At 43.2% G+C, this 24,481-nt stretch overlaps 2 protein-coding genes and 1 non-coding gene across 6 annotated transcripts in view; 2 read left to right on the top strand and 1 right to left on the bottom strand.

Annotated features, from left to right (window-relative positions):
- Cep95 (centrosomal protein 95) overlaps positions 1 to 14,849 on the bottom strand; it is a 27,891-nt gene extending 13,042 nt beyond the window's left edge. Inside the window, exons 1-8 of one of the 4 annotated variants that reach the window (XM_048367294.1) lie at positions 14,480 to 14,849; positions 12,850 to 12,978; positions 11,333 to 11,440; positions 8,831 to 8,941; positions 7,103 to 7,208; positions 4,825 to 4,940; positions 1,305 to 1,463; positions 182 to 378 (exon numbers count right to left, since the gene is read on the bottom strand). In XM_048367294.1, the coding sequence (XP_048223251.1) occupies positions 182 to 378; positions 1,305 to 1,463; positions 4,825 to 4,940; positions 7,103 to 7,208; positions 8,831 to 8,941; positions 11,333 to 11,440; positions 12,850 to 12,978; positions 14,480 to 14,498 (945 nt within the window). In that variant the 5' untranslated portion in view covers positions 14,499 to 14,849. The remainder of the gene's footprint in view (positions 1 to 181; positions 379 to 1,304; positions 1,464 to 4,824; positions 4,941 to 7,102; positions 7,209 to 8,830; positions 8,942 to 11,332; positions 11,441 to 12,849; positions 12,979 to 14,479) is intronic. The other 3 variants (XM_048367295.1, XM_048367296.1, XM_048367297.1) reach the window with 3 other exon arrangements.
- On the top strand, positions 6,060 to 6,184 carry LOC125366603. The gene has a single exon (XR_007213899.1). It is a non-coding gene; the product is annotated as a small nucleolar RNA SNORA40 (small nucleolar RNA).
- Positions 14,850 to 15,368: 519 nt separating the features above from the next.
- On the top strand, positions 15,369 to 22,611 carry Ddx5 (DEAD-box helicase 5). Its single transcript, XM_048367298.1, has 13 exons — positions 15,369 to 15,620; positions 16,962 to 17,127; positions 17,359 to 17,455; positions 17,543 to 17,676; positions 17,814 to 17,879; positions 18,138 to 18,279; positions 18,965 to 19,125; positions 19,203 to 19,375; positions 19,709 to 19,819; positions 20,022 to 20,083; positions 20,168 to 20,227; positions 21,480 to 21,704; positions 21,905 to 22,611. Exons 1-13 carry the CDS (start codon positions 15,577 to 15,579, stop codon positions 22,306 to 22,308), a joined length of 1,845 nt encoding a protein of 614 aa, XP_048223255.1. The 5' UTR covers positions 15,369 to 15,576; the 3' UTR covers positions 22,309 to 22,611.
- The last annotated feature ends 1,870 nt before the right edge of the window (positions 22,612 to 24,481 follow it).

Below are 24,481 nucleotides of genomic sequence, written 5' to 3'. Positions count from 1 at the left end.
CAGTAAATTTGAAGATGCAAAATGCATTGATAGTGCAGTATTACCGACTACAATCCAAGAAAAGGGTTCCAAGGCTCAGAGTGTCACTCAGCATAAACAAGGCCCTGGTTCAACCACCAGCACCAAAAAAGAATAAGGAAATGCACTTCTATCCAATTGCAAGCAAGGGTTTTCCACTCACCACAAGAAATGTTGTGCGCTCTCCAGTGGAATTTGTGACAGGGGAAGAGTAGTAGCTTGAGCGAAGGTATTCTCTTCCTATGGGGCAGGGTGCTCTGGGCTCTAGAGGGTGGAAGGGTGGATGTAAAGGAATGGCTGCTCGGATAGGCTCTCCCAGCTTCCTAGCACTTGGAATCGTACTAACAGGAGAGGCTTCTGCTGCAAGACAAAGTAAAGTGGACCAAAGTGGATGTGATGGTGAAAGTCTAAGAAATAAGTCATTTTACATCCATATCTCTACATATATTCTGTGTGTGTGTGTGTGTGGTGATCGAACCCTGGGCCTTGTGTCCTAGAAAAGTACTCCAGGAATGTTTTATAAACTTGATAGAAACAAAGCATACACAAAAAGTAAAGTAGGGATGCAGCCTTAGCAAACAAGTAAGTCCCAGTGAGTGAAATTTTAATGCAAAATTGAAAGCAACCTAATGGCTTGAAGAACAACTCTATAAAACATGACTCATCCAGTAGTTAGAAAACTGGCACACCATTACCATTGACTATATAATGTAATATATGAGAATCTTAACAGATAAAGAATATTTCTCAAGTTACTGTAGTTTGTCATCCACTAGTTGAGAGAGCCTTATTGTTCTTAAAACAAGTCTTTGAAAGAAGAGGACTAAGATAACTAAATAATGCATGCAAAAATATGTAACCACAGTTGGGTGCCGGTGGCTCATGTTGTAATCCTAGCTACTTGAGAGGCTGAGATTTGAAGACTGTGGTTCAAAGCCAGCATAGGCAGGGAAGGCTCTGAGACTCCGATTAACCACTAGAAAACCAGAAGTGGAGCTGTGGTTCAAAGTGGTAGAGTGCTAGCCTTGAGCACAAAAACTTGAGGAGAGTGCCCAAGCCCTGTGTTCAAGCCCCATGATCAACAAAAAACAAAAACATGTTACCAAAGACCACATAAAGCAGAGAAGTCAGAACAAGCATTTACAAATAAGATTATGTAAAACGAAAAGAATCACACCAAGCACAGCACAACAGTAGTCCAAAGGCTAAATGTAACAGCAGATATTCCAAGACCTGCCCCCGCACCCAGCTGCAGCACACAGAACTGCAGCTCCATTACTACTCACTGTCTGCATCGAAGGCTGCCCTGTTCTGGGGTGGAAAACTAAACGAGGGCGGGGTCAACACACCATCATGTGACCTAGAACTTGGTGAGGCCAAGGATTTTCTAGAAGTTGGTGAAGCCAAGGATTTTCTAGATAACGTGTCAGTAGAAATATGGGCACCTAGGAAAAGAAATAATAAAGGTAACAGTTTTAACTATCAGAATAGTTTACTAGGCTGGACACTGGTAGCTTATATTTGTAATCCTAGCTACTTAAGAGAGTGACACCTGGAGGATCAAGGTTTGAACAGACAGATTCCATGTCCTGTTAACCAGCTGTGACCAAGGAAACCAAGCAAGCTCAAGGCCCTCAGTTCAAGCCCTAGAAAGGGGGGTGGGGGGAGGAGAGGGGGACCAGAGAAAAAAATAGTTTGCTAATTAGTATTACATTGAAAGATGAGGAATACAATGTTGAAAGCACCACATTGGTTCAACTGCTCATAATACCAATTACTTTTTGTATGTACCAGTCCTAGAACTTAAACTCATGGCCTAGGTATCTCTGAGTCTCCCCCCACACCCTCTGCCCCAAAGATGCTCTACTACTTGAGCCACACTTCCAGTTTTTCAGTGGTTAAGTAAGGTAAAAGTCTCATAGACTTTGCTGTGTGGGCTGGCTTTGAATCATAACCTTCAGATCTCAGCCTCCTTAGTAGCTAGCATTACAAGTGGCCCAATTTTTTGTGTGTCTACTTTCAACTTGTATGTGGCTTGAACTCTAGGTCTGGGTGTTGTCCGTGAGCTCTTCTGTTCAAGACTAGTGTTCTACCACTTGAGCCACAGCTCCACTTTAAGGCTTTTTGTAGTTAACTGGAGGTAAGCATCTCATGGACTTTTCCTGCCTGAGCTGGCTTTGAGATGCAATCCTCAAATCTCAGCTTCCTGAGTAGCTATGATTACAGCTGCCAGCACCCAGCTTCCAGTTACTTTTAATCATCATACAGTGTGATGCAGTTCTGTACCCCCAGAATCTTTATAAACATAACTTGAAAGCATAGTTTTACTCAGTATTTCTTTTTATGTATGTATGCCGGAACCGGGCCTTGAACTCAGGACCTTGTACTCTTCTTAGCTTTTTTGCTCAAGGTTGGTACACAACCACAGCTTCATTTTTTGCTTTTCATTGGTTAATGAGATAAGAGTTTAGTGGATTTTCCTACTTGGGCTGGCTTCAAATCATGATCCTCAGATCTAAGCACCTGGAGTAGCTAGGATTATTGCAGGCATGCCCATCATTTCATTGTTCTTTTGTTTGAGACAAAGTCTCACCAGGTATCCCAGGCTGGCCTTTAAGTAAGGCTCCTCCTGCCTCAGCCTTGAGTGCTGGCATGTACCATCATACCAAACTCATTAACATGCTTAGAAAAACAGGTGCCAGTATTGCAGAAATGCTGACTGTAATGTGGGCATTTCTGAGTATGAAGAGATATTTGAGTTAGAGGTTGTGGCTAAAACCACAATCAAAGAATTACAGTCCAGAAAGTGACGTCTAAGTTCTGTGAATGGATATGACAGTATCCCCTATCTTAATCTGAGTAGAATAGGAAGCTGAGATAAGTCCATCTGTCCCAACCCATACAAGCCTCTCACGGCATCCAAAGCCGATATCTTAATTGCAACAAATAATTCCCTTTTCTACTTTTAATCTGAAAACCAGTAACAGGCTGAATATCCCTCATCTAAAATGTTTAGGATATAATGTTTGCATTTGGGCATATTTGCATATGTATATGACATAGTTTGGGGGGGGGGAGACAAGTCATTTATATGTCTTATCATTTTTGTTTGTTTGTTTTTTGGTGCTGGTCCAGGGGCTTGAAATCAGTGCCCAGCACTGTCCCTGAGCTTTTTTGCTCAAAACTAGTATTCTGTCACTTGAACCACGGTTCAAAATCCAGCTTTTTGGTTGTTAATTGGAGATGGAAGTCTCATGGGCTTTCCTGCCTGGACTGGCTTTGAACCATGATCCTTAGATCTCAGTCTCCTGAGTAACAAGGATTACAGGCATAAGCCACCAGAGCCCTGCTAATAATACATTTTTAAAAATCGAAAGAAATTTCAGAAACAAAACCTTTAAATCCCTTTGCATGCATTACACAGCTCAAGTGACACTGAATTGTCAGTAAGTCCCGAGTCATTATCAATTTTATTTAGATTGTTCTGTTATCTGCTGTTTCCCTGACGTTAATTTTGTGAAAAATCTGCTCCCCAAGAAAATATGCCCAAAAAGCAAAGGAGGCAAATTACCACTGGGAGTATGAACTACTTTTTTTTTCTTGTCTTTTCTTCTTTGGTACCAGGGATCAAACCCATGACATTGTACTTGCTAGGCAAGTGCTTTGACACTGAGCTACATCCCAGCCCAGTATGAACTTCTTAAAATGATTTTTTTTTAAAAGTGAGTCAAGTCTTTAATTCCCATTTCCTGCATCAGGAGCACAAAATGTTTCTTTCTTTTTTTTTTTTTTTTTGCCAGTCCTGGGGCTTGAGCACTGTCCCTGGCTTCTTTTTTGTTCAAGGCTAGCACTTTAGTTCTTAAGCCACAGCACCACTTCTAACTTCTATATACGTGGTACAGAGGAATCAAACCCAGGGCTTCATGTATGTGAGGCAAGCACTCTACCACTAGGCCATATTCCCAGCCCTTCTTTCTCTTTTAACTTGTTATACAAACTAAATCCTTGTTAAAACTTAAAAAACAATGCTACTATGAAAGCATGACTAGACTTTAACAGTGTACCCAGAATTCTCTTCCTGTGACATCTAGTCACACAGTTACATGACAATTTGTCCACTTAATTGACGTGGACCTACTTGCTCTTGCCTGTGACTTCAGATACCTGCTCATATTTAGTGGGTGTTGATGGTATTTTGGAATTCAACACTGATAGCTAGTTAGGGTTGTCTTTATTTCAATCTTTTTTTTGGCTGGGTCTTGGAATAAGAACTAGGTTCTCTCTCAGCTTTTTCACTCAAGCTAGTGTTCTACCACTTGAGCCACAGTTTCATGGCTGGCTTTCTGCTGGTTAATTGTAGTTTTAGAGTCTCAAGGGCTTTCCTGCTCAAGTTGGTTTTGAACTTCAATCCTCAGGTCTCACCATCCTGAATAGCTAGATTTATAGGTATGAGCTATTGATGCCTGGCTAATCTCAATCCTAGAGAGTCTATGTCTTCAGAGTGTGTGTGTGTGTATAATCATTTTTGCTTTTAGGTTAGTTTTTATGCAGGCTCTCACAATTTTGTCCTGGGTTAGCCATCACCTTGATCTGTCCTCTCATCTAGCTGAAACCACAGGCAAGTAACAGCACATTGGGTCTTTATTGAGATGAGGGTCTCGCTAACTTTTTGTCCAGGCTTGCCTCAAGCCACAGTCTTCCTGATTTTAGCTTCCCAAGTAGCTGAAATTACAGTCTGGCATCACTGTGCCAGCCTTTACATTTTTATAGCTGTATGTTGAATAATGCTGACAATTAATTACTCACCATTGCTTCTCAGAGAATACGTATGTGCTGTTTCTCCAAGTCTAATTATTTCACCGGTAGATTCAGCTTCATCTTCATTCCAACTGGGGCCCAAAGCGTCAGATGGATGCGAGTGCCTGCAAGAGGTCTGTCACTCAGAGCTCAGTCTGACCATGAAGGACTCTTACTATTAGCACCCAGTGAGTTGCTTCAGCCACCCACGACAGGTGTCAGACTCAGAGATTAGGGCTGGAGATGTAGATCAGGGGTCCAGGGCTTTTCTAGCATGCTTAGCACTTAAAAAAAATGGACTGGGGTCTGGAGGTATAACTCAGTGGTAGAGACGTTGCTTAACATGCACAAGGCCCTGGATTCAATCACCAACACCCCAAGAAACAAAAATAACCAACTTTTGAACACTCTCTTTTGTTGCTTATCACTCCTTGTTTCTTGTTATGTATAGATTGTCAAATAAGAAATGGATTGAGGGCTGGGGATATAGCCTAGTGGCAAGAGTGCCTGCCTCGGATACACGAGGCCCTAGGTTCGATTCCCCAGCACCACATATACAGAAAACGGCCAGAAGCGGCGCTGTGGCTCAAGTGGCAGAGTGCTAGCCTTGAGCGGGAAGAAGCCAGGGACAGTGCTCAGGCCCTGAGTCCAAGGCCCAGGACTGGCCAAAAAAAAAAAAAAAAAAGAAATGGATTGAGGGGCTGGGAATACGGCCTAGTGGTAAAGTGTTCACCTCGTATACATGAAGCCCTGAGTTCAATTCCTCAGCCCCACATATATAGAAAAAGCTGGAAGCGGCGCTGTGGCTCAAGTGGTAGAGTACTGACCTTGAGCAAAAAGAGGCCAGGGACAGTTCTCAGGCCCTGAGTTCAAGCCCCAGGACAGGCAAAAAAAATAAATAAAAAGGATTGAACACATATTATACTGGCAAGCCTAAGGCTGCAAGAGTGGAAGGGACTCTGGGTAAGGCATTAACTTTACATTAAATATATTTGAATTGCTTTATTTTTGAACTTGAATGAAAGAGCTAAGGAACAGCACCAAGCCCCTGGGTGTTTGCCCAGTTACCATACATGCACACATGCGCGCACACACGCGCGCGCGCGCACACACATACACACACAGTAATAAGAAATGATGTAATAGCAGTTAATAGTAGTGTTTAGTTTTGAATGGTAGATCTCATTTTTTTCCTTTTTAAAAGAAGAAAAAGACTTTGTAAGTTTAATGTAGGGAAGATAAACTATTCTGATTGAGGGAAAATTAAAAATGAGTTGGTCTTACAGACAGGTGCAAACAGTAAATCCTCTTTTGCAACCCAGAACTCATTGATGAATATGAGATTTTGGTACATGTAAGAAGGAATATGATTCCTACAAGAACTGACAATGTGGGGCTGGGGATATGGCCTAGTAGCAAGAGTGCTTGCCTCATATACATGAGGCCCTGGGTTCAATTCCCCAGCACCACATATACAGAAAATGGCCAGAAGTGGTGCTGTGGTCCAAGTGGCAGAGTGCTAGCCTTGAGCAAAAAGAAGCCAGGGACAGTGCTCAGGCCCTGAGTCCAAGGCCCAGGACTGGCCAAAAAAAGAAAAAAAGAAAAAAAAGAACTGACAATGTGGGGGTTTGTTAACTCACAGAGGTTGGATCTACGAATAAAGTTGATGTACGAGCTAAAAAAAATGAGTTGGTAATTTAGAATGAGAAAAAACAATGGGTAGGTATAAAATATAAGTTAGCAAACTATTCACATTAGCAAAACTCCCTTCTGGGTATTTTGAGTGCAGTTTTAAATTCCAGGTTTTTGTTGTTTGTTTTGTTGTTGTTTAGGTCTGAGACTGGGACTCAAACTTTCACTCATTGGCTAGTGGTCTACCAACTAAGCCACGCCTCCAACCCCGTTCTGTTTTTTTTTTTTTGTTTGTTTGTTTTTTTTGCCAGTCCTGGGGCTTGAACTCAGGGCCTGAGCACTGTCCCTGGCTTCTTTTTGCTCAAGGCTAGCACTCTACCACTTGAACCACTTCTGGCTTTTTCTATATATGTGATGCTGAGGAATTGAACCCAGGGCTTCATGTATACGAGGCAAGTACTCTACCACTAGGCCATATTCCCAGCCCCTGTTCTGTTTCTTTTTTGAGACAAGGTCTGGGTTGGCCTAGAAATCCGCTCAAAACTGGTGATCATCCTGCCTCAGCCTCCCAAGTACTAGAATTATAAGTGTGCATAATCATACCAAGTGACAAGCACTACATGCTTTGATGAAATTCACAAATATTATGTACTACCTTCCAAGATCAACTCTTTTCCATGATAATTTAGATTCCATAGAACTTTCTGGCCCTTCCATAGGTTCTCCTTGATGGGGCTCTTTAAAATACTGTTCAGCTTCACCTGTTTAGAAGAGATTAAAAATAATATTCAAACTGCCTAAGTTAATAACACTTTTGTTTACTTATTTAGCTACAGAAGCTGATGAGAGAGGTGAATGACAGCAAGACTCAAAGGTCTACAGTTGCATTAGCGGTACTTTATTTTTGAAGCTAGATGGTATATTCACTTATTGTTTATAGCTCTACATCTGTAAGAGATGTGTGAGGTAATCAATCAAGAAGGCAGGAAAACATGATTGTGTCCACTTACTCCAAGACAATCCTACCTTTGGCTAGGGGTCAGACTGCATTATGGCTGGGATGTGTTCTTTCAGACCATCAAGTTGTTCTTCCGACCTGGACTGGTTCACCCCTCCTAAGGCAACCTGGTGTTCCCCCACTCCCAGGAGGTCACCATATTGATGCTGAACTTAATGCAGACACCCGATCAGCATAGCACACTGCAGCCCAGAACTCCTGGACTCAAGGCTCAGCCTTCCAAGTAGCTGGGATTACAGGCACGTCTGGTCTAGCTGTTTTTCTAACCCCCAAATACCTACAAATATGCATTTTCACCGGCAGCAGAAATTCCTTAAAGCAGTGATTTCAGGAGATAATATGTGAGAAAGCTCTTATGATTCATACTTATTACGCCACTGGTCCCATTTGTATTTCTATACATTCCTGTTCAAATATCACCTTCACTTTTTTCTATTTTGGTATTTATCAAGCAACATTTCAATAACATTTGTTAATATTGATGGTGCATTTTCTCTGGGTTAGGCTCTGGGCCAAACAATTTACACATATCTTCAAACCTTGCAGATGAGGAAATGGGTTTAAAGAGCTTCAGTAATACACTGGGAAGTGGCCTGCCCTCAAAGCCCTTGTTCTTTAGAGGCAAATGATAATGCTAGCCTAGGACTCAGGAGAAGCTGTCCTATACAGCTAGTGTGATGGACTGTAAAACATGTTTCCCAATGAAGAGTCATGTCAGCTTTAATGCTGCTAAATAAGTATCTTTTGGACTTCCATTAAGTAATAATTAGAACTTACGAAATGTCCCACTAAGGTATCACAGAGCAGGGTGGAGAACATCTGGCCCACAGGCCAAAGTCATTTGGTGTATGACAAGATTGACACTTATGCTTGCCTGAGGCTGTCTGCCTAAATTGATCATTTTGTATGGCCTACAAATTATGCACACGTAAGTATTATATAAATATACATATTATATATTTCCAACTGGCCCTTGGCAGGAAAAAGGTTCCCCACCAGTCAGGGGGGGCTCATTTAAGGAACCCTCTTCTAGAACAGCCTCAGGTCAGCACAGCACCCCATCTTCCCCCAGCAGACTCACATGGAAGTATCTCAGTTTCTGTCTTCCTTCCTCCAGCCTGCACCAGCCCTATCATCAGCCTGCCAATGGGGACGAAGGAGGAGGAGGACTACCATTCCACCCCTCCCTGAAGTCAAGCACTGATATGTACAAACTGCTGCCAACCATTGTTGAGCCTGACTGTAATCTTGGCTACTCAAAAGGCTGAAATCTGAGGATCACAGTTCAAAGCCAGTCTGGGCAGAAAACAAGTCCAAGAAACTGCATCTCCACTACAATCCCAGTCTCTCCATTTTTAAACTTACTCTTTTCAAAAGATGTTTCACTGATGTGTTCGGTAAGATACTCCAGCAAGCCATCAAATATTTCTAGGAGATTCTTGATAGATTCTTTATCTCCTTTCACTATATTTTCTCCTGAATATAGAATACAAAACTATTAAACATCTTTAACAAAATATCTGTCTCATAATCTTAAAATGGTTTTAACACTATGAAAATGTTGTACAAAGATAAAAGGATTATAAAATAACCAAGGAGAAAATTATAAATATTAAAATATCAGTTTGCTGCTGCTTGATTATATCTGAATAGGGGGATAGGACTTGAATATGGTGTTGAATAATTGCAGGTATATTTCTTCCTTTTCACTCTCTAGTAAGATTCCCACCAAAACATAAAGTGACAAGGCAGAACTTTAGACAGGCTAGTAAAAAAATGGCAGATGACAGCACTTGCATACTGTAGGATCCTACTACTACAGGGTGTTTTGTTAAAAAAAAAAGCAGTAGTCATACAAGTAACTTGTCATCAGGAATCCTGTCCCTCTTCCCCATATTTGTTAACTCCTATTCACATTGCGTAGATTAAATAATTTTTTTCTGATTAAAATCTCCTCCCTGGTTCCCTTGCTATCTACGCTTTGCATAGACAACCCCTTGAGGTCTGTTTTGGTAATTGTTCATGGTACTGGGGGTTGAATCCAGAGCCTCATACTTGAGCTCTATACAACTTGAGCCATGCCCCAGCCTTTAAAAATCTCACCCACTTCTTAGCTTTTCCACACTTAATGTAAAGTCCCTAATATACGACTTGGCCCATAATAGATGATCAACTAATGTGAAATTGAAATGCTAAATAGAAATGGATTGACAAAGTATGTAAACTTGACATGCTTCATGTCATATCACCTCAAATGGACTCCAACTCTTTCCACATTGTTTGTCCTCTCTGAAATCATGCCTGGCAATCTCATGAGTTCAAAGCAATTTGGGCGTGACAGACGAGAAATCTGATATTTGAATCTTGCCATTCAGTTTTAGCCATGATATAAAAACAAAACCCCCAAAACCCTAAACTGGAAACCTGAGGTTTTGCATTCCCACTACTAACAACAGATGTTTTGACAGGTTTGTTTCTATTTAAAATAATGAAACAGAAATCTTGTTTTCAAGACCTTTATTGTTGTTGTTGTTTTCTGGCTTAAAAAAATGAAGTATACCCCAGGGCTTGTTGAGGACTTCTTAGTTTCCAGGATGGGGAGTATACTCTTGCTAACCTAGCAACTAGACTGTGCAGCAATTCACAGCACAGGAGAAACTGCTTTCAAATAGGGCTTATGCAGGAGAAAGCCGCTCTGCAGTCTACTGGTAGAGGTAAGAAGCTTTATCATTTGTTATGGGCTGAGTACAATTTGTCAGTGGCACCTCAAGTTCTAAAAACATGATGTACTTTTATAAACTTGTTACAGTATATTTTAAATCAGATACCAAGACACTGTCCTATCCAGATAAAGCAATTCCTTTCAGTTGGAAGAGGAAAAATCCAAAATTTGCCTTCAAAATCAAAGATCTCCAAACTGATTTAGCATATGTACTTAATCAAGAATTGAACTCCAATATGAAAGAACATTTGCTTTGGTTGGTATGTTGTTGGTATGTTTCAGAATATAGCATAGTACATTTTATTTTGCAAAAAACTTCAAAAGCGGTTTATATTAAAAACTTTCTTTTTGCCAGTCCTGGGCTTGGACTCAGGGCCTAAACACTGTCCCTGGCTTCTTTATGTTCAAGGGTAGCACTCTACCTCTTGAGCCACAGTGCTACTTCTGGCTTTTTCTGCTTATGTGGTGCTGAGGAATTGAACCCAGGGCTTTGTGCATGCTAGGCACTCTACCCCTAAGCCACATTCCCAGCCCTAAAAACATGTTTGAATTGATAAAATGGTTCAAAAGTGGCTGGGAATATGGCCTAGTGACAGAGTGCTTGCCTCTCATACATGATGCCCTCAGTTCGATTCCTCAGCACCACATATATAGAAAAAGCCAGAAGTGGCGCTGTGGCTCAAGTGGCAGAGTGTTAGCCTTGAGCAAAAAGAAGCCAGAGGCAGTGCTCAGGCCCTGAATCCCAAGCCCCAGGACTGGCAAAGAAACAACAACCCAAAAAGGTTCAAAATTCAAGTACAAAAGGAATACAGTGAAAATTCTTTCTCCTTTTCTGAAGTTCCTTTTGCTGGAGCCAATCAGTATGACTGATTACAGGACTTCCTTACATATTCATCTAGAAAGTCATTCAGAATGTAATCAATTATACATATAGTCTCTCCACCTTTGTTCTAAAGAACTGTAGCATCGTCTATGTATACCACAATTTTCTCCTCCTGAGTATTTCAGAGATGGTGCCCTTGAAGCTCATTCTTAATATTTTTCTATTCCACAAATTTACTGATTTGGTCAATTAAATGTCTAAGGTTCTACCTAAGGTCATTAATGAAACTGCAGAATGACCTGGTGATTAAGTAGATACTAACCTGTTATATGAGACAAGCTGACCTGAAGGTAATCCAAGGCCAGTGAATCAATCACAGCTTGTACATTGTGGGCATCGTCCTCTTGACTTCTGGGAATAACTATGAGGTCTATGGGGGGAAAAGCCACATTATTTTGCATTTATGAATGGTGAATTTTTGTCTCCAACCAGGCTTCTGAGTGAACTCAATTGATACAAACACAAGCACACACCAAGCAAAACAGAATACAGTATGGGGAAAGCTAACTGAGCCTAAGTTCTACATAGTAAAATCATTAGATATTTACTGATTAAACTTATTTTTCAATAGTGTACATTGGTTTGATATTTATTATAATATGAGCATATGTAAAGGAAGATGCAGGGGTCTCTAAATCCAGAGATATTAATAGTCCAATAAGGAAGCCAGGCCTGGCTTGGGGGCGCAATGCTTGTAATCCCAGCATTTAAGAGGCTGAGGCGGAAGGATCCCAGGCTTGACAGCAGCCAGGCTACCGCAAGACACTGTCTCAAAAAAATAGGAAGGCAAGATATGAGACAAAGACTTTAACCTCTTTGGGTTACTTTCCACTATGGAATCCAGCAGGTGTTTAAGGAAGGCTCTAATATATACTGATAAAACAGCATACTGGGAATAACTAGCACAAAGGTCTAAAAAGTCAGTACAGATTAGAACGTGGATTGTAGGACCAGGTGAACTTTGGAATTTCTCCCTGGTATTGAAGAGGATGAGCCCTGGAAAGAATTGAGATGAACATCAGAAATACCAACTACAAGCTGGGTGCTGGTGACTCATACCTGTCCTGGATACTCAGGAGGCTGAGATCTGAGGATTGCAATTCAACAACAGCCTGGACAAGAAAATTTGTGACTCTTTCATCACCAATTAATCATAAAAAAGTTATTAGTGGAGTTGTGGCTCAAATGGTTTTGAGCACAAAAGCTTAGGGACAATGCCCAGGCCCCAGGACCAGCACAAAAAAGAAAAAAGAAATGAGCAGTGTACAACCAACAAGCTGATTATAAGCTGTTTTCTTAATAAATTAGATTCGCAGAGTACAAGTATCAACTCCTAGCTATAATACTGGCTAAATAACCAAATGAATTACCAAGTTCTAGTTTTATTTTAGAAACTCTGAAGGTATAGTGACAAAAATGCTGTGACTTTCATGAGGTATTTACTATGACTGAATTAGAGATGATCAAGAACCAGCAAACTGATCAAGGCAATCATCAAGGCAATGAATGCCATACTGGTATAAAAATATGATGCAGAAAAATAAGGGGGAGGGAATTGGGGAGGAGAGGAGATGGGAGAAAAATGAGGGAGGAGGTAACAAATTTGACAAGGAATGTACTCACTACCTTACGTATGTAACTGTAACCCCTCTGTACCTCATCTTAACAATAAAAAATTAAAAAAAGAGAAAATAAGATTTTACAAATACCAAAGAATCTGACTAGGAATTTCTAGTCAAAGATATAAACAGAATTATTCCCACTTTCCAATACCCTTACCTGGCACCTTTTCTCCCAAGATGGACTGATAAAGAGCAATAAAAACATTAGCATCACAATCTTCAAGTTCGTGTATCCTCAGATGTATGTGACATTTAAAAAGAAGGTTATTGGCAATGTTTACCCACTCTGTTGGGGAAGAAAGGGGAAAAGAAATCAATTTTCAATAGTACTTGAAAGTCATACATGTGTTTCAAAAATTAGCATCGCCCCATAAAAAGACACTAACTAAGGAATTTGACTGTTACAGAATACAGACTTTGCTAGGCAAGATTTCTGAAATCAAGTATTTAACTTCTTTAAATGACTTCTACAGTGCTATCATTTTAATACAGTCAAATACAATACAACGAAAACCCAATCGTAGGCAACTGTTACAACCTAAAATCTTATTTATCAGCAGTTTTAATTTTACAAGCCATATGCAGGTGTCTTTCACTTAAAACATTCATAAGTAAACAAATATGTCATAAGCAAGACAGTGTCTAAATGATAATCTGAGGCGACTAGAAACCAGGGGAGGTGGCTTTAAATTCCCAAGAGTGTTAGTCATGTTTTTACCCAATTATCTTGTGCAAGTCAGGATTTCTCTGGAGCCCAAATAAGTGGTGATTAATTTAGGTTGCTTAAAACCATAGAGTAATGACAACACCAACACTTAAGCGTTTGTTAGTATCTTTTTTTAATTATATTTGATGCATATGAAAACATGGGAAATACATGTTGAAAAAAAATCCCTAAGGCTCAGAACTAGCACAGTACCAAAACACTGTTGAAGTTTCCCTTCAACTGCAACCCCCTCCCGCCCTCCGCCGAGCCGTGCTGGGATTTACCTAAATTAAGGGCTTCTCGACTAAAGGTAATATACAAAATACAGAAGCATTTGTTTTCTGAAAAAAATCACTGTCGATTAAAGAGGAAGTACGAAGCTACTTCGGTATTCGAAATGCCACCGGCGTGTAACACAAGGGCAGACGTTCTGTGCACAAATAGGTGTGCGTATCTCTCATCCCCCTTTCTAGGGCCATTTTCACGCCCGACCAAACCATGACAACCGTTTTTTTTTTTGTTGTTGTTGTTGTTGTTTCCTTTTTCTCAACTGCTTGCACGTTGTCCTGGAGAAAAGAAAGGAAGCGTCCTAGACAACCCAATCAACTGGCTTTTTCAAAATCGGTGCTAAAGTCAATAGTTCTAGAAGACATAAGGGGGGGGCACGACTATTTTTTGGCAAGGATATCCACACGTCTTAAAGAGTGCTATGCCTCAAAAAAAAGGGGGGGGGGATTCGATACCAAGGTAGCTTCCGCCTCAGTCCCCACACCAGGCAGGGGCGGAGGGCGCCTCGACCGTGGCCGGGTCCGAGGCGATCCTGAACAGCCAGCGTGCGGACGTCCCGGCAGCCTCAACTTGGGGGGGGGGTCCCCCCTTCCGCACCCCGTGCCGCTGCTCCGAGGCCCCAGAGCGATGAGGGGACGAGCGCCCTCGGCTGCCACAGGGTGTCCGGCCCGCCATTCATTCGCCTCTCCGGCAGACCCATTCGCGGTTCAGGACGGCCCAGAGGCCTTCAGGAAATTGAGGGTGACCGCAGTCCACACCCAACACCGAGGCTTCGCGAAGGATCGAGACTCACCAGCTTCCGAGCCGGCCATGTCCCCAAGACAGATCGCCGCTGGACTCCGCGGCGAGCGCGCGCGCGCACGACGGCGTCCGGGAAGGGCCGCACCGCGCCCCAGCCGGCGCCGGCGGGAGGGGCCCCGAACCCGAGAGCGGGGGAAGGAGAGGAGGCGAGGGGGAGGGACGTTAAAACGGCTTCTCGCCGCTGATTGGTCATCGGAGAAGTACTTCCCTGGCCCTCACGCGCCCAGACGGCAGTTTGCGGGTTCTAGATACCATTCCCCGCGGGCAAGACCCCACTAATGGGTCCTCAGGACGGCGGGCTGGGAAGTGTAGGTCACCCCGCAGCCCGACCGGTCTCCAGGGGGGGACGTTAGAACCGAACTTCCGGTGAGCTATGGCGTTATGTATTCCTCCGCCGCAGTCAAGTAGCGCGGCCCGCTCGCCCAGTGTGTGTGAGTGGGAGGCGGCCACGTGACAAGACCAAGCTCCGCCTCCCCGCCTCATTTGGTGATGGGCGTGGGGGCTCTGCGGAGACGTAAACATTTCCAAAGTGGGGCGACTGGGCCGCCCTACGCTGGCCATTTTATCGCCTAGCTGGCCCCGGAAAAGGGCTAGGTAGCTTTCTTGGGGTGTGGAGAGACAAGAGGAAAGCGAAGGCAAGAGAGTGCGAGACGAGGCATCCCGGTGCTAGACGGGCTCAGACCAGAAAGAGATGAAAAGCCGACCCTAGGGAGGGAGCTGCCCGGAGGGCGCGGGGGGGAGGGGGCGAGGGGGAGGGAGGGAGAGGAGGGGCGAGAGCAACATGGCGGATTCCCGAACGCCGGCGGGCGTTGCGGCCTCGGCGCAGGGGGCGGGGCTATTAGGTCATAGAGCGGCTCCCAGCGTGCTTTGCGGCGGGGAGGCGGTCCAGACTATAAAACCGGCTGCCGGGACGCGGCCGGCACCTCATTCATTTCCATCGGCCTCAGGTCGCGCAGCTCCGGCTCTTGTCATCGCCGTCCCTCCGCCGCTGCCGCCCCCGCAGAGGCTTCGTCGTCGTCGCCGCTCCCAGCGACTCGTCGCGCCTGATTCTCTTCACTTTGTGCCCCACCAACCGCAACCATTGACGCCATGTCGAGTTATTCGAGTGACCGGGACCGCGGCCGGGATCGAGGGTGAGTGTGGGAACGGACCTGTCAGCGTCCGGGTGGGGGAGGGGAGGGCCGGGCTGGGCCGGGCGGGGTGGGGGGGGGGGCGGCGGCGGCGGCAGCACCACCTGCGGGAATCTGGCTTGGGCGTGTTGTCCCGGGGCCTCTTCCCGAGAAGGCCTTTCAGCATTTAGAAGAGCCCGGCCTGCGAAGGCCTCCGAGGCTCGCGTTTCCGTCGGCGCCGTCGAGGCCTTGGCGACCTAGCGGCCGTTGGGGGAGGCGGGAGGGGAGCGTATGGCGGCGAGCGCAGGGAGCGGCGAGCGGTGGAGCCGCCGTTGGTGGCGTGGGGGGGGGGGCGCAACCTTTCGGGAGGGGCGGTGTTTTGGGGGCTCCGGATATCGTGGGGGGGGCTGTCGGGGAGCCGCTTCCTAAGCAGTGGGTGAGATGAAGGGAGCGGGGTCCGGCGGCGGTGGAATCGGCCTTAAGGTAGAGCCGCGGCCACAAAATGCCGGCCTCAGACATGGCGGCGGCGCCTTTGTTACCCCGCCCGGCGGAGGAGCTCAAAATGGCAGCGTCGAGAAAATGTGGCGCAGAGAGAAATGCGAGACAAAGGGGGAAGCGCCGCCCCAGCGGGAACGCCGCCCGGCCGACTCCGCCCGGGACGGGACTCCTCCCCCGGTAGTCGCCGCCTCCTTTTTTTTTCCTCTCTTCCTCATGTTATATAATTTTTGCTACCTTGATAGCGAGCTCTTTCGCGGGACGGCCCCACCCCGGTTTGGTTATTAGCCCGTGTGATTTCCCCCCCACCTCTGAGAACATACCCCTCGTTCGGCTGCCCCCACTGCCTTTGCTGTCCCCGTTATTCGTCAGCGCGAAAGCTCCTTTGCGGGAAAAGCAGCTGTAAAAATAAAAATAACGTCGCTGTTGGTAGGCTCCTCCCTTCGTCCTTCTCTTGGCTACTTAAATCCTAAGCTCGTGGGAAAGACTGTAATAGCGGCAAGCTGTTGTCTACCCTTGTAATCTGAACTTGGTGCGTTTGGGCAGCCAGTTGCCTTGCTGATAAATACCTGGCTGCTTACTTGGTCTCAATTATATGTGCCTAGGACTGCGGGAAATGATACAGGATGCCAGTTGGGGCCCGTCAAGAGAGCAGTGACTATTACTAAATATTCTGCCGTGTATTTTCGGAAGCTCTCTTTAGCTTGGGTCAAACAAGTGTTAAATTCAAGAGGCTATCTCTGTGATTCAGTTGGTAGTCCAACCACCTGCCTAGCAAGTGTGGATGTCCTGAGTTTAAATCCCGGCATCCCCAAGAAAATAATAGTCGACATTTTAAATGGGAGTAATTTTCCCTTCTCTTTATTTCAGGTTTGGTGCGCCTCGATTTGGAGGGAGTAGGGCAGGACCCCTATCTGGAAAGAAGTTTGGAAATCCTGGGGAGAAACTAGTTAAAAAGAAGTGGAACCTTGATGAGCTCCCCAAATTTGAAAAGAATTTTTATCAAGAACATCCTGATTTGGCTAGGCGCACAGCAGTGAGTAATTACATGTGGCTTCAATAACTTTAAGGAAAATTTTTATTTGAAGATGAGATATGACTTCTCCAAACAGTGCTTTGACTTTATGTGAAATAATTGCGTTTATGGGATTTTTATAGGTGGGTCTAGCTTTTTTAAAAAGGAAGGCCACTCAGAATAAAACAGCATTGTGTATCATATATTTGTCTGCTGTGCAAACAACGCATATATAAAACAATTGTTTTGCAGCAAGAGGTAGAGACATACAGAAGAAGCAAGGAAGTTACAGTGAGAGGTCACAACTGTCCAAAACCAGTTCTGAATTTCTATGAAGCAAATTTCCCTGGTAAGTGCTAATTTGCAATTCCACCCGCATTTATCTATTCACTACTGTTTTGGAATTACAAATCTCACTAAAATTAATAACTTACAGCAAATGTCATGGATGTGATTGCAAGGCAGAACTTTACTGAACCCACTGCTATTCAAGCTCAGGGATGGCCAGTTGCTCTTAGTGGATTGGACATGGTTGGAGTAGCACAGACTGGATCTGGGAAAACGTTGTCTGTAAGTTCGGGAGAACTGTGGTTCCTGGGTGACAAATGCTGCTAGGAGAGGATGAAATGGGGATTTAGGACAAAACGAAACATAAAATCTCGGGAGTGCTCTGACAATTTCTGTTTGGCCCTCTTCCTTCCCAATAGTATTTGCTGCCTGCCATTGTTCACATCAATCATCAGCCATTCCTAGAAAGAGGTGATGGGCCTATTGTAAGTATATTTTTAAGAGTTTCTGGTCAGAATGATATTCATAGTTACTTGTAGAATACATACTAAAAGGTGTAATTGTTGACTGATTTTATGTAGAGATGAGTGTTTTCACTTAGCTGGAGCAGTTTTGGGTATTCTTAACTTGAAAAGATCTGTTGGTTATAAGTAACTAGGTTCAATTCCTAACACATGCACATGGAGAAAAAAAACCAAAACACTTGTTTTCAAGTGTATGTGAAAAGCGGTTCTTTTTTGCAGTGTTTGGTGCTGGCACCAACTCGAGAACTGGCCCAGCAGGTGCAGCAAGTAGCTGCTGAATACTGTAGAGCTTGTCGCTTGAAGTCTACTTGCATCTATGGTGGTGCTCCCAAGGGACCACAAATACGTGATTTGGAGAGAGGTCTGTGATATAAAAGGTTCTGTTTATCATTGATAAAACTATTGTAGCTTTCCTCTTTTTGGTGCTAGAACTCAGGATCTTAACGTTCTCAGCAATTTTTTTCTCCCTTTTTTTTTTTTTGGCCAGTCCTGGGCCTTGGACTCAGGGCCTGAGCACTGTCCCTGGCTTCTTCCTGCTCAAGGCTAGCACTCTGCCACTTGAGCCACAGCGCCGCTTCTGGCCGTTTTTTCTGTATATGTGGTGCTGGGGAATCGAACCCAGGGCCTCGTGAATCCGAGGCAGGCACTCTTGCCACTAGGCCATATCCCCAGCCCCTGCCCGAGCTTCTTTTTGCTCAAGGCTAGCACTGTACTTCTTGAGCCATAGTGCCACTTTGATCTTTTTCTGTTTTGTGTTTTTAATGGGATGCTGAGGGAACCCAGAGCTTTGTGCATGCTAGGCAAGCACTCTACCAGAAAGCCACATTCCAGCCCAGTTCTCAGCTATTTTGCTGTGAGATAGTTAAGACCTTTTTGCCTGGGCCAGCTTCGACCCATGATCCTTAGATCTCAGCTTCCTGAATAGCTATGATTATAGTCATTAGCCCACAGTACCTGGCCAGTGCCTGACTCTGTTTACCTTGAGCATTCACTAACAGATGAAAGTGTTCTGCTTGTTATAATTAGATTTGTGTATTTAATTAAAGGTGTGGAGATCTGCATTGCAACGCCTGGAAGACTGATTGACTTTTTAGAGTGTGGGAAAACCAATCTGAGAAGAACAACCTACCTTGTCCTTGATGAAGCAGATAGAATGCTTGATATGGGTTTTGAACCCCAAATAAGGAAGATTGTGGATCAGATAAGAGTAAGTTTTTGTTGTTTTCACTCAATTCTAAGTTTACTCTTAGAGCACGCTCTTAATTTTTCTCCCAAATAATTTAGCCTGATAGACAAACCCTAATGTGGAGTGCGACTTGGCCAAAAGAAGTAAGACAGCTTGCTGAAGATTTCCTGAAAGATTACATTCATATAAACATTGGTGCACTAGAACTGAGTGCAAACCACAACATTCTTCAGATTGTGGATGTATGTCATGATGTAGAGAAGGATGAAAAGTGAGTATAAAGCCTTGCCTTATATAAGGGAAGTCACAGCTTCATACGTTATCTTACTGAATATGATAATTTAAATCTGTTGGGGCTGTGGATATACTTGCTTAGCTTGTTCAATGCCCTGGGTTTGATCTAGGTGGGGGAGGGGGGTCTTAAAATCCATTAAATTCAGATTAATAGGTCTATCAGCATTTGTAGCATTTTTGTAAAAAACGAAAGTACGTCTCATGATGTACTAACAGAACATTAGGTAGGGAGGGATTGCCTGATAGTGGTTTCGTAGCTATTTCCTTTTAACTATTTTGCTGACTATAAATGTATGGTTTCCATCTCTAGACTTATTCGTCTAATGGAAGAGATCATGAGCGAGAAGGAGAATAAAACCATTGTTTTTGTTGAAACCAAAAGAAGATGTGATGAGCTTACCAGAAAGATGAGGAGAGATGGGTATGTGAGCATCCTATTGAAGCAGAGTTTAGTAGGAGAGAGAAAACTTAGAAATAATAATGGAATTTCATTTATGGGAGTCCTCTGGTCAAAGTAAAACTACGTAAAATACTTGCAGTGAAGTGATCAATGGCCAAAAAAATAGTAGAATCCATCTGAATCTGTAAATGTAAGTCTTAACAAAAACAATTCTTTGATTTAGGTGGCCTGCCATGGGTATCCATGGTGACAAAAGTCAACAGGAACGTGACTGGGTTCTAAATGGTAAGTTTTTCAAATAAAAAAAATTTGTTGCAAATTTAGGATTTTCCTTCTCTGATTAATGGTCATATATGCCTTCCTTTGTAGAATTCAAACATGGAAAAGCTCCTATTCTGATTGCTACAGATGTGGCCTCCAGAGGGCTAGGTTAGTACAAACTCCCATTCATGACTTGGTTTCCAGAAGATCTCTAGTTTTTTTTTAAAGAAAGTTTATTGCTTTCTTTAACCTGCATTTTTTCCCAAGTTTTTTTTCACATAAAGGTGCAGTCTTTGTGGCAAGGCCTAGGCATGACAATCGGAGGACTCGAGGGGGATGGAGGACTAGTGATCGGCTGGCTGCTTCCAGTCGATTAGAGAGGTGAAAAGCTGAAAGTGTGCCAGTAATCTTCAAAGGGCAGAACATATCACCTCTGCCCTATAAACTGTTCTCTCCGAGGGAAAAAATGGAAGTTATCCTCACAGTTCACTGCCGTGGTATTTCTTCTGTCCCATGCTTTGCATGATTGCCATGGTACAGCATTGTTTCAAACTGTTTATTGTGATCTGTGGGTCTTTGAGTTTCAGTGAGTTTGCTGAAATGTCGAAGAAATATTTCCAAACTTCAATGTTCAGTGAAATTTTTGTTCAAGTTTGAAATGGAGAGAGCAGCTTTAAAAGGTACTAAGCCTTTTACAAATTGGTGAGTACTGGCACATGAGACCTTAGAGCAGGAGCAACTTCTCACGCTTAAGTCAGTGGGAAAAGAAAGCAGTGCTTTGAAAGATCCTCCCTCACCTACTACACAGTAGTCGTCATGTCGAGACCTGCCAGAGAGAGACACATTCTCAAGTGAATCCTGGCTTCTTGGAAGCGCTTGCCTAGACGAGACACAGTGCATAAAAACAACTTTTGGGGGACAGGTATGTTTTTCTTGCAGCTGCAGTTGTAAGGTCTTGGCAAGACAAGCAGTGTGGCCAGAATTTTGAACTTCTGATGAATGTGTAATGCAAAGGACCTTGTACCTTTTTGTTTAAAGGTCCTCAAAATGAGCACATGAAGAGGTTGCTGTGGCACTTTTAAGTGGCCCTACTGCGCAGAAGCATTCAGATGTCACTTGATGATCTGTAAGGGGACTTGCTGATTTGGGAATGTGCTAGGGAGAATACACATTCCTTTTGACAGGTCTTATCCGATATCTGTGGGTGGGTGATGACTTAAACAGATGACATGTGCTTTTTCTTTTTTTTCCTTCAACCTCAATGGTATTCCTACAGTGAATGGATAACCATTTTAACTGTATTTTTTGCAGCCCATACCTTCTTGGGAATACAATTGTCTAACTTTTTATTTTTGGTCTGGCTGTTGTGGTGTGCAAAACTTCGTACATTGCTATTTTGCCACACTGCAACACCTTACAGATGTGGAAGATGTGAAATTTGTCATCAATTATGACTACCCTAACTCCTCAGAGGATTATATTCATCGAATTGGAAGAACTGCTCGCAGTACCAAAACAGGCACAGCATACACTTTCTTTACACCTAATAACATAAAGCAAGTGAGCGACCTTATCTCTGTGCTTCGTGAAGCTAATCAAGCAATTAATCCCAAGTTGCTTCAGTTGGTCGAAGACAGAGGTTCAGGTAAGATGTCTTCAGTATGAAATGTCGGTAGTCACATCATTGTCTGTTTAGTGGAATTTTAATGGAATTTAGAGGGTCAGACCTTCATTGTGAAACGTAAGTTAAATAGTTGAAAACATTTCCTTTGGTGGTAGTGATTTGTGCAATAGACAAAACTGATCAATCTGCCTTTTTTTTTTTTTTTCTTTTCTTTTTGACAGGTCGTTCCAGGGGTAGAGGAGGCATGAAGGATGACCGCCGGGACAGATACTCTGCGGGCAAAAGGGGTGGATTTAATACCTTTAGAGACAGGGAAAATTATGACAGAGGTTACTCTAGTCTGCTTAAGAGAGATTTTGGGGCAAAAACTCAGAATGGTGTTTACAGTGCTGCAAATTACACCAATGGGAGCTTTGGAAGTAATTTTGTGTCTGCTGGTATACAGACCAGTTTTAGGACTGGTAATCCAACAGGGACTTACCAGAATGGTTATGATAGCACTCAGCAATACGGAAGTAATGTTCCAAATATGCACAATGGTATGAACCAACAGGCATATGCGTATCCTGCTACTGCGGCTGCGCCTATGATTGGCTATCCAATGCCAACAGGATATTCTCAATAAGACTTTAGAAGTATATGTAAATGTCTGTTTTTCATAATTGCTCTTTATATTGTGTGTTATCAGACAAGATAGTTATTTAAGAAACATGGGAAATGCAGAAATGACTGCAGTGCAGCAGTAATTATGGTGCACTTTTTCGCTATTTAAGTTGGATATTTCTCTACATTCCTGAAACAATTTTTAGGTTTTTTTTGTACTAGAAAATGCAGGCAGTGTTTTCACAAAAGTAACTGTACAGTGATTTGAAATACAATAAATGAAGGCAATGCATGGCCTTCCAATAAAAGATATTTGAAGACTGAATTAAGTGGAAATTGTACTTTATTTTACAAAGATGTCTTGTAAAACTTAAGATGGTATGGTTTGGTGGGGGGGGCGTGGTTCTGGGTGGTTTTTTTTTTGTTTTTTTGGTTATAAAAACAAGTGACTGTGCTCTCCATTCTTTGATTTGAGGACAGAGAAATCGGAAGGCCCCTTAATCTAATAGGGCAAGAATTTAGGGGGGTTGACTTAGATAAATTTATACTCTAGGCTAAACTGCATAAAAGCTTTGTCAGCAGCTTCTACCATCAAGGGAGTCATTTAGTATAAGCCTATTTTCTGTATATTAGAAAGATGAAATCTAGTAGGACCAGAAAATCAGTTACATAGTGATAACATGGATGACTGACTGTTCCTTTTGCAAAATTTATAATTTAAAGAGCTTCAGATAACTTTTTCAAAAAGATTTTACTCATGTTCTTGGCTATATAGTGAACTGCCAAAATGAACAAACGACTGTTGCTTTAGCCCATGAGCTAAGTTTGAGGCTCTACTAACAATTTGCACAATGTCCTTAGTGCAGGTTACTTGTAGATCTTCACAGACTTCCCAGGGCACTTAGTTACACCTTGGAGTCATGAATGTCTTTATAATAATAATTCAGGGAATTCTAGAGGTCTTCAAACTGTAAGGTCTAGTCATACTCTTTAAGGCGGAATCAGGAGGCAACCAAAAGCACAGTGATACAGTGTAGATAGGTCTTCATGTTAGGTTCAACATACCAAGAAAGATCCAGGAATAGCTTTAGGTTAGGTGGTGACTGGCCCATGAGTAGCCTATTTATTGAAACCTTGGCTAGAAGTAACTGAATGCTCTCTCCTGAGACTGGTATGTTTTGCCAGGACAAAGGAAGTCTTCCAGAGACTAGATTTTGGGTTTTAAACAGGCTTTGATGTTAATGCCTTACCTAACTGTAAAGCAAATTAGACTATATGTTGTCTGGGGGCCTGGATAGGGAGTGATGTTTCTAGGACTAATACATTGAAAACTGATTCAGCCTGTTAACCTGAGTGGTTTTCAATGGCATGGTTAATCAAACTCAAGATTTTTAGAATGTTTTGGGATAGATTGGAGCATTTATTACGTAATTTACTGTTCAATGTCTTAATGTGGGCCTTTTAATTTGTAAATATTTATGAAAATGTGGGGCTGTGGAAAATATACCTATTTACCTTTGAAGTTTTAAAAGACAGTCCACTTTTTAGCATGTGTGTTGTGTCCAGCCTGTGGTTGTCTTAACTAATAAATGTGATTTTTTTCTCCCCATTTTCTCCTTTATTTATTTGCGTAGAGGCCTTCCTGGTGTGGATTGAGTAGAAAACACACTTGGCACTGGCTTTGCATCCTATCCGTTAACCATTGCATGCACTTGCACTTAAGCTTCTGTCCCACACACCAACAGTAAAATGTTTATAAAGTTTTGTTAGTACTTGATTAAATGGCTACTAGAAATCTCAGGTATTGCTTGTTTCTGCCGAGCATATTCTTACAGGTTTTCCAGAGATTAAGGGACCAAGTGTTAGCTTGCAAAACAGTCACGGGGAGAGTTGATCCAAGGAATTGGGGTGGGGACCTCAGGCTTGTAAAGCGTCAACACCAATGCAGATGTAATGAGCCCTTGAGAGAAAGAAAAGGCTTCCCACCCTCTGGTGAGCCTGTTCCTCGACAGCCTGAGGTGGCTGGGCCCCCTCACCGTTCCCGGCAGTCACTTCCTGGGTGGAGGGTTGCCATTTGGGAGTGGCTGCACTGCGCAATGACGCCTTGCATGCCCTCACAACCGGAAGAGTCGACGGCTCAACGGAATTTGCCTGGACTTAGGCTCTGGTTACAGCCATCTTTCAAATTGGAACTA

Source organism: Perognathus longimembris, chromosome 17, assembly GCF_023159225.1.
Source record: "Perognathus longimembris pacificus isolate PPM17 chromosome 17, ASM2315922v1, whole genome shotgun sequence".
Lineage (NCBI taxonomy): Eukaryota > Metazoa > Chordata > Mammalia > Rodentia > Heteromyidae > Perognathus > Perognathus longimembris.
This window is presented reverse-complemented; position numbering and strand designations above follow the sequence as displayed.